Source organism: Cucurbita pepo, chromosome LG18 (assembly GCF_002806865.2).
Source record: "Cucurbita pepo subsp. pepo cultivar mu-cu-16 chromosome LG18, ASM280686v2, whole genome shotgun sequence".
NCBI lineage: Eukaryota > Viridiplantae > Streptophyta > Magnoliopsida > Cucurbitales > Cucurbitaceae > Cucurbita > Cucurbita pepo.
The window spans coordinates 3,511,633-3,521,875 of NC_036655.1; the positions used below are offsets into that span (position 1 = coordinate 3,511,633).

A 10,243-nucleotide genomic window follows, 5' to 3' on the forward strand; every position below is an offset into this window, starting at 1 on the left:
GCTAATTTTGCCCTTTAACATCAAAATGCTTTTAAGTAGTCAAGATCTCTCTAGACGAAATTCTCTAGGATCCTCCAAAGCATATGGATCTCTTTGAAGTTTATGAAGATTCACCGATAATCGTGCCTCGGTTGGGATGTGAAACTCATAAATTGTACAATCTTTCATCGACGAGTGAGGAATGGAGAGATGTATTGTAGGATACAAGTGCAATGTTTCCTTCCCAACAACTTAAAGGTATATCAAAATTTTCACGTCTGATCCTTCTCACCTATCTTTCTCTCTCAACTTGTTTGTCTAATTCAAATTAGACTTTCTAGAGTACTTCTTGATTCTTGTGGAGTAAAAGAGGGCACATATCATTTCAGTTGTGAAATGCACCTAATAACAAATTCTCTACTTGACCTAAGTTTCAACTCGTTCTAGTTAGTGGATTAAATATAAGAACTTAGCTAGCATATAAATAGGCTCTGTGTATAATTAATGGTTTTGCTTAATTCTTGTCCCGTTAGAATCGTCGTGATGAGATGTATAACTTTTATGAAGGAATAAAAAATTATTAGGACCGAACCAATCCTTTAGAAGACAAGAACCTCCATTTTATATTTATATTTGAGTCTAAAATGAAGAAAAAAAATAGTTCTAGTTTTTTGTCTAATGGTTGTTTGAACTTATTTAAGTTTATATATGGTCCCATATGACGAAAAAATAAAAAAAAATTAATGCAAGTTGAAAAATTTTGGGTTCGAAATTAATTTTTCTCTCTCAAATAATTTCAATTATTTCGCATGTGTTTTACTAGTTTTATTTGGTGGACTGATGTCTTAATCTTTTTTTAAGATGAGGGCAATCTTTCTTTAATGACCGTAAACAATATGTACCTTCATTTTTCTTAAGTTTTCTTTGATCATCTGACCTACTTTTCGATGTTCATTGAGACTTTCCGCGTTCACCCTTAAACGAGAAGTCGAAAGTGTCAAAAGCGACTCTGAAAGTGTCAGAAATGACTACTGAGGTGTCGAAAATGGTATAAAAGAGTCCGAACATATTAGAGATGAGCTGGATCAACCGACCTCGAAACGATTCAAAAACATCAAATTCAAGCCGAATCAACCAAGAAGTCGAGCTGAAGCCATCAGAAAATATATCTAAACGACTCTACACTATCCACGTAGGATGAAAGGAAACAATTAATATGACTCAGTAAGACAGAAACCTCCCCTTTATATTGAGTCTAATTTCTCACTTTCTAAACAAAAAAAAAAACTTTGTTCTATTTCTTTCCTCGAATTTTGGTTGTGACCACTTATTTAAGTTTATATATGGTCCCTATAAATTGGATACACTCATCCACGGAGAGAGAAGCAAGAGAAAGAGAGCCATGGATGTCTTCTTAGTGCTTCTATGTATGCCTTTCATTTTTGTTATGTTCTCTCATTGTTATTACCGCAAAACAAAGCATTCAAATGGGGAAGCAGCTAAGCTCCCACCAGGCCCTAAGCCATGGCCTCTCGTGGGCTGCCTCCCAACAATGTTAGCCACCAACATGCCAACCTACAAATGGATCCATGCAGTAATGAAGCAATTCAACACTGAAACTGAAATTGCATGCATACGTCTTGGAAGTACTTACATAATCCCTGTGGCTTCTCCACAGCTCGCTCTTGAGTTTCTTAAAACATATGATTCTATCTTCGCATCACGTTCCTCCGTTTCGAACACGGTCGATATCTTAAGCCATCGATTTCTTACCGCCGCCTTTTCACCTTTGGGAGAACAATGGAAGAAAATGAGAAGAATTCTTGCATTAGAAATACTCAATCCATCAACTCTCCATCGAATGCTTGGCCATAGAGACACTGAAGCTGATAATCTTTTACGCTATATTTTCAGCCAAACAAGTAATAGAGGTGGAGCGGTGGTTAATGTTAGAAGCATAACACAACATTATTGTGGTAACATAATTAGAAGAATGCTATTCAATCAAAGATACTATGGCAAAGGGAGAGAAGATGGAGGTCCAACTTTTGAAGAAGAAGAGCATAATCAAGCATTGTTGACAATTCTTAGGCATGTTAATGCATTTTCTATATCGGATTTCTTGCCTTGGTTGAAGCCATTTGATTTAGATGGACATCAGAAAGTTTTGAAGAATGCTTTGAATGTCGTTCAAAAGTATGATGAACCCATTATAGACGAGAGAGTTCAAAGATGGAAAGATGAAAAATTGGAAGAGGTGAAGGACGACATTCTTGNACAGCTCGCTCTTGAGTTTCTTAAAACATATGATTCTATCTTCGCATCACGTTCCTCCGTTTCGAACACGGTCGATATCTTAAGCCATCGATTTCTTACCGCCGCCTTTTCACCTTTGGGAGAACAATGGAAGAAAATGAGAAGAATTCTTGCATTAGAAATACTCAATCCATCAACTCTCCATCGAATGCTTGGCCATAGAGACACTGAAGCTGATAATCTTTTACGCTATATTTTCAGCCAAACAAGTAATAGAGGTGGAGCGGTGGTTAATGTTAGAAGCATAACACAACATTATTGTGGTAACATAATTAGAAGAATGCTATTCAATCAAAGATACTATGGCAAAGGGAGAGAAGATGGAGGTCCAACTTTTGAAGAAGAAGAGCATAATCAAGCATTGTTGACAATTCTTAGGCATGTTAATGCATTTTCTATATCGGATTTCTTGCCTTGGTTGAAGCCATTTGATTTAGATGGACATCAGAAAGTTTTGAAGAATGCTTTGAATGTCGTTCAAAAGTATGATGAACCCATTATAGACGAGAGAGTTCAAAGATGGAAAGATGAAAAATTGGAAGAGGTGAAGGACGACATTCTTGATATCCTTATTTCACTCAAAGATGAAAATGCAAAACCATTGCTATCTGTCGCAGAGATTAAGGCTCAAATCACGGTAAGTAATGTAAATTTCAGGACGAATTATAATTTATCATATATATTATATTTGACTCTTTATTACAGGCAAATATCTTGTATGTTTGAAGATATTTAGCCTTCCATTATTCATTATTGTTTACTAATAGGTATATATTTGACCATTTAGCCAAATATCTAAATATTTGCCTTCCAATATAGCCTAGCCTACGTAAGTATCACATTTGTCATTTTATTATAGTCAAATATCTTATATCCATTGAGTAGGCTATTTCCATATCATTTGTAATTTGTTTGATGATTATAAATATTCTCATTAGACATAAAATTTAAAATTTATGCACATTTTAGACACAAACTTAAACTTTTAATCTAATGTTGATGAAATCAATCATATTGTTAATACTGATACTGAAGTGTTCCCAATAATAGGAGTTACAAATTGCAACGATAGATAATCCTTCAAACGCAGTGGAATGGGCAATGGCGGAGTTACTAAACCAACCAAAAATTCTCGAAAAAGCCATTGAAGAATTGGACAAAGTAGTTGGAAGAGAAAGGTTAGTTGAAGAATATGATATCCCAAATCTCAAGTACCTCACGGCTTGTATTAGAGAATCATTTCGACTTCATCCATTTTCACCTTTCAATATTCCTCATGTCTCAAACTCTGATATCATAGTAGCTGGTTACTTCATCCCAAAAGGCAGTGAAGTGTTGCTTAGCCGTATAGGTCTTGGCCGAAACCCAAAGATTTGGGAGGATCCAATGAAGTTTAATCCAGAGCGTCACATGAATGATAGGACAACGGAATTGGGATTATTAGAACCCGACCTGCGATTCATGAGCTTTAGTAGAGGGAGAAGAGGGTGCCCTGGTAGCTCACTAGGCACCAACATTACCATGATGCTATTTGCAAGACTTCTACAAGGCTTTTCATGGAGCTTACTGCGAGGAATCACAAAGATAGACTTCTCCGAAGCGGATGAACTCTCCCTCCCAAAGCCATTGCATCTGCATGCAAAGCCACGCTTATCTCACATTATGTACCCTAGGCGTATTCATCACCAAAGGTAAGCTCATTAAAATAATAATGTCCAAAGAATAACAATAGCTACTTATATTCCTTCTACAAACATAATATTCATATGCTTGTGTGTTTAATTTTTATGTACTTTTGTTTATTGAAAAAATAATTTATGTTATAAAAAGATAATTACGTAGTTTGCAAAATGACCAAATATGGAGAAATATTATTTTTAAAGAAATATATTGACAACTAAGTCATATATTTTGAAAACATTTTTTTAGTTGAAAACATTTTTTTTTTTTTTTTTTTTTATAGCATATGATTTGGGTAGGAAAAAGGAAAATGTTTGAAAATAGTTTTAAAGAAAGAAAATGTTATCAAGCATGACCATGACACGAGGCAGACACATGTGAGATCTATGCGTGGGTGGTGTGTGAAGCGCGTGTAATCTCTTTGGCCGGTTTATTTTCAATTTTTCGCTCCAATTACAATATTAACCCTAGTTTTGTTGAATTAAGACCTACTAAAAAAAATCAGAATTTTTGTAGTTTCTAACATGTAAAAAAGCTAGCTCGGGAAGACACGCGTCATATATATAAGTAAACACATGAACTTTAGCAAGTAATACTTGTACTGATCACTAAGACGTTCTAGCATACGAGTCTTTCTTACCTTAGGTTGTTAGAAAACGCATGTTAAAGACTTCATAAAGGCATTTTTAGATGAGTATGCACTCTATGTAAGTTATGGTAAAATTATGTTCTGCCCCTAAGTTGAGATATTTGAGAAGCATGCTATCTTATGTATTATGCAGAGATAGAAAGAGAATATGCATGACTAGAATACGAGTTTGACAATATGAACGAGTATGTTACGCAGTATGTAATAAATTACCAAAATGCCCCTATGATGAGATTTGTGATGAATGTTGTTTTATATGTTTTCTACTGTTTTAGAAAGGAGGATGGGTCATTGTGGTCTATGCTCCAGGTGATTGATAGATGTTATCTCCCCATTGAGCTTGTTTGCTTGTGTGTGTGCATGATACAATGTGTTAACTCACATGTTTGATTGTGTGTTCTCCTTGCAGAGCATGTTTTTCTACATAAAGCTAGGGTCTCAGAGTTAGGTTGAGCACCTTAGGATCATAAGCGATGATTAGGACACCTCCAATAGACTGAGCACCTTAGGATCATGAGTGATGATCTGAGCAGAAAGACTCGAGAAGTCAAAACAATGCAGTCTGGAGCTAGAAATTCGCATTAAATCACCTAGCCACCCTAGGAATCTAATAGACCTCCACAGCACCGAGAAATGACTAAGCGGAAGTTTAAATTATGGATTACGTGCTTAGGTGATCGATAAGAATATCTCCCTAACAAAGCATGCATGAGAGAACTCAGTTAAGATTAGGGCGCTACAGCTAGTGCAATTTACGTGTTGACCCAGGTCAATATGTTTCCAATAGACTTTACACCCGAGGAACGTGAGCGATCAAAGGTTTCGACTCGTGTGCACCTAGAGAATGGTTTAGCCAATGAGCTAACCCCGAATGTCCCAAAAAAGAGATATGGCATTTAAACTACCTAAATACCCCTAAAAATCCAGTAAACCACCACGACATCTAAATTTGATTAAGAAAGCTTAACAAAACCCTAAAGCCACTTGAGTTACTATATAGTGTAGGATTGAGACAAGGCTGACGTTTCAATCCCGTTAAACCAGTCTCGGAGAAAGACTAGGGACTATACATGTAGTTAGCTCAAGGTAAGGACTTCTATTAAGTGTAGAAATGAGTCAAGGTTGCACCACAAACCCACCTTGATAGGGGACGAGGTATTACATGAGTAGGTTGTATGAGGGATGGCTACTCTGTGTAGATGTCAACCGCCTTAAGAGGGGATAGGGGACTACATGAGTAGACCACGTGAGGAGGCACTACTATGCACAAGCCACACCCACCTTGATAGGGTTAGGGAACTGCGCAAATAGGCTATGGCAGGGAAGAAATTCCTAGGCCCTAAGAAAAGCTCGTGGTAACTTACTAGAAATAAAGAAGCAATGAGAGCCTATATCGTGGTAACTTACTAGGAATAAAAAAGCTATAATTCCTTGTGTTTGAACCTCGGGAAATTCCTTGTGTTTCCATAGGATATCCTTGTGGTCACAAAAGTTACAAGTTGTATGACATACAATCTAAAAAATTATTTATCAGTTGTGATGTTAAATTTTGTGAAGATGATTTTCCTTTTTCATCAGCTTCACAAACTTTGGCATTAGCTTCTTCGACTCCCATTTTACCACTTAATGATCCATCCTACTCAAACATCCATTCTACCCACCTTCTATTCCTTCACCTACTACTTTGTCGTCTCCTCCGTCTTCTATTTCTTTTCTAGATTCACCCACTAATTCTAATCCTATCCCACCTGATACATCAGCTCCACTTCGACATTCTACTCGTAGCAAACAGCCTCCAGCTTGGCATAATGATTATGAGATGTCTTCTAGAGCCAATCATTTAACCTCTAACTCAAGTCCCAACACTGACACGAGGTATCCCCTTCATCATTACCTTTCATTCTCTCGTTTTTCTCCTCCTCAACGTGCTTTTCTAGCTCTTATTACAGCCCAAACAAAACCTAAAACCTATGATGAGGCAGTTGACAACCTCTATGGCAGCAGGCTATGAATTATGAAATTGCAGCTTTAGAACGTAATCATACTTGATCTCTCATTCCTCTACCACTTGACCATAAAGCTATTGGCTATCGTTGGGTGTACAAGATTAAACACACCTTTGATGGTTCTGTTGAACGTTATAAAGCTCGACTGGTAGCAAAGGGATACACTTAGGTTGAAGGTGTTGATTACAAAGAAACATTTTCTCCTATAGCGAAACTTACTACACTTTGTTGTTTACTCACTATTGTCGCTGCCAAAAAATGGTTCACTCATCAGTTGGATGTTCAAAATGTTTTTCTCCATGGTAATTTAGACGAGGAAGTCTATGTTTTTACCACCAGATATTCACCGACAGGGGGAGAATACAGTATGTCGGCAACATAAATCTCTTTATGGTTTAAAACAGGTCTCTCGCAATTAGTTCTCCATATTCTCTGCCACTCTACAAAATGCAGGCTACACTCAGTCCAAAGCAGATTGCTCTTTATTTATTAAGAGTAAAGGTATTTCTTTCACTGCAGCTGTTATCTATGTTGATGATATTTTGTTGACAGGCAATGATCTCAAAGAAATTCAACATCTCAAGACTAGTTTACTCGATAAATTTCTTATCAAAGATTTAGGGAATTTGAAATACTTCCTAGGCATTGAATTTTCTCGGTCTAGAAAATGAATTTTTATGTCTCAAAGAAGTATGCTCTAGACATTCTTTAAGACTACGGTCTTAAANCCCACCTTCTATTCCTTCACCTACTACTTTGTCGTCTCCTCCGTCTTCTATTTCTTTTCTAGATTCACCCACTAATTCTAATCCTATCCCACCTGATACATCAGCTCCACTTCGACATTCTACTCGTAGCAAACAGCCTCCAGCTTGGCATAATGATTATGAGATGTCTTCTAGAGCCAATCATTTAACCTCTAACTCAAGTCCCAACACTGACACGAGGTATCCCCTTCATCATTACCTTTCATTCTCTCGTTTTTCTCCTCCTCAACGTGCTTTTCTAGCTCTTATTACAGCCCAAACAAAACCTAAAACCTATGATGAGGCAGTTGACAACCTCTATGGCAGCAGGCTATGAATTATGAAATTGCAGCTTTAGAACGTAATCATACTTGATCTCTCATTCCTCTACCACTTGACCATAAAGCTATTGGCTATCGTTGGGTGTACAAGATTAAACACACCTTTGATGGTTCTGTTGAACGTTATAAAGCTCGACTGGTAGCAAAGGGATACACTTAGGTTGAAGGTGTTGATTACAAAGAAACATTTTCTCCTATAGCGAAACTTACTACACTTTGTTGTTTACTCACTATTGTCGCTGCCAAAAAATGGTTCACTCATCAGTTGGATGTTCAAAATGTTTTTCTCCATGGTAATTTAGACGAGGAAGTCTATGTTTTTACCACCAGATATTCACCGACAGGGGGAGAATACAGTATGTCGGCAACATAAATCTCTTTATGGTTTAAAACAGGTCTCTCGCAATTAGTTCTCCATATTCTCTGCCACTCTACAAAATGCAGGCTACACTCAGTCCAAAGCAGATTGCTCTTTATTTATTAAGAGTAAAGGTATTTCTTTCACTGCAGCTGTTATCTATGTTGATGATATTTTGTTGACAGGCAATGATCTCAAAGAAATTCAACATCTCAAGACTAGTTTACTCGATAAATTTCTTATCAAAGATTTAGGGAATTTGAAATACTTCCTAGGCATTGAATTTTCTCGGTCTAGAAAATGAATTTTTATGTCTCAAAGAAGTATGCTCTAGACATTCTTTAAGACTACGGTCTTAAAGGAGCACATCCAGAAAAATTTCCTATGGAGCAAAATCTGAAACTTTCTTTAACAGAAGAAGAGAAGTTGAACGATCCAAGTAAATACAGACGGTTGATTGGCAGATTAATATATTTAACCGTTACTAGGCCTGACATAGTGTATTTAGTTCGTATGCTTAGTCAATTTATGCATGAACCAAGAAAACCACATTTATGCTTAGTCAATTTATGCATGAACCAAGAAAACCACATTGGGAGGCAGCTCTTCGAGTTCTGAGATACATCAAAGGTACTCCTGGTCAAGGACTTCTACTACCATCTGAAAACAACTTAAGATTACAAGCATATTGCGATTTAGACTAGGATGGTTGTTGAACTTCTAGACGGTCTATTTCTTAGTTCGGTATTGTCCTCGAAAATTCAATTATTTCTTGGAAATCTAAAAAACAAACCGATGTGTCCAGATCATCCGCAGAAGCTGAGTATCCAGCTATGGCAAATACTTATTTAGAGTTAACTTGGTTAAGATACATTCTTCAAGACTTGAAAGTTCCACTGTCTGAACCAGCATTATTGTATTGTGATAATCAAGCAGCATTACACACAGCCAATCAAGTTTTTCACAAACGTACGAAACACATTGAAATAGATTGTCATATAGTTCGAGAAAAGTTACAAGCTGGAATCATCAAACCGTGTTATGTTTAGACTAAAATGCAATTGGCAGGTATTTTCACTAAAGCTTTGGGAAGACATCAAATTGATTTTTTGAAAGACAAGTTGAGTGTGATTGCCATATAATCTCCAACTTGAGGGAGAGTATTAACATATAATATTTGGAGAATATATTATAATAATTAGTTATGGGATATATCTTAGATATTCGTAAATGAATTAATATTTTATTTTAGAATTTGATCAATAATATATTTTATTTTATTCTCAAGATTAGTTTATGTTTTCTCCTTGTTTTTTTAGGAATTAGTTGGTAGCTTGTATTTTATTTAAAACCTAGAGAACATTAATGAACATTGCACTTTTCGATCCCACTCCTATTTCTCATTCTTAACCGTTTTCTTTGTGTTCCTCACCCTCTTTTCTTGCAGGTGACTTCCTTGAGGGTAGCAGACGTTTGTGGGATCGTTTTGACGAAGTGGGAGCATCGCGTGGGTGTGATATCGAGCTGGGCGCGAGAATTCTGGCACCTAGCTAGAATTCTAGTGCGTTGTCCAACAATCGCACAAATTTTTTTTTTCCCTGTCCTTACATGAACAACTCAACTCTTAAAAAATATTCCTATTTTTTTCTTTAAAAATATTCCTATTTTTTTCTAGAAATAACTAACTTTTTTTTGCCTCAAAATTAAAAAAAAATGATGTTGGAGATTGTGTAAGGCTTACTCTCAAATTATTTTGACTCCAAATAATTTAAATTAGCTAAAAAAATAACTATATATTAAACCTGAGTCGGATGAGCGGGCATCAAAAAGGTCCAAAAATATCAAATTCAAGCTCAATCCATTGATAAATCAAGCTTGAACCATAAAAAAGTGTATTCTAGACAACTCTACACCATTTTAGAGTGAGTTGGATCAGCGGGCATCAAAAGTGATATGAACAACGACCAAGGAATTTCCATACCTCAAGGTCCAATTACAAGGACGAGAGCCAAGAAGCTACAACAAACCTTATACAGTTATATTCAAGCTATGGTGAGCTCATCAAAGGAAATTCTAGAAGACGTTGGTGACCTCCCTTATATGTTATGCAAAGTTGAGCTTCAAGACAGAGATGAATTAAATGCACTTTAAGTTGCATTTAATGAACT

The 10,243-nt window shown here is 36.3% G+C and overlaps 1 protein-coding gene across 1 annotated transcript; it reads left to right on the forward strand.

Annotated features, from left to right (window-relative positions):
- The first annotated feature begins 1,381 nt into the window (after positions 1-1,381).
- On the forward strand, positions 1,382-5,072 carry LOC111780516 (isoleucine N-monooxygenase 2-like). Its single transcript, XM_023660941.1, has 5 exons — positions 1,382-1,901; positions 2,469-2,932; positions 3,346-3,986; positions 4,900-4,933; positions 5,034-5,072. Exons 1-5 carry the CDS (start codon positions 1,382-1,384, stop codon positions 5,070-5,072), a joined length of 1,698 nt encoding a protein of 565 aa, XP_023516709.1.
- Positions 5,073-10,243: the final 5,171 nt, after the last annotated feature.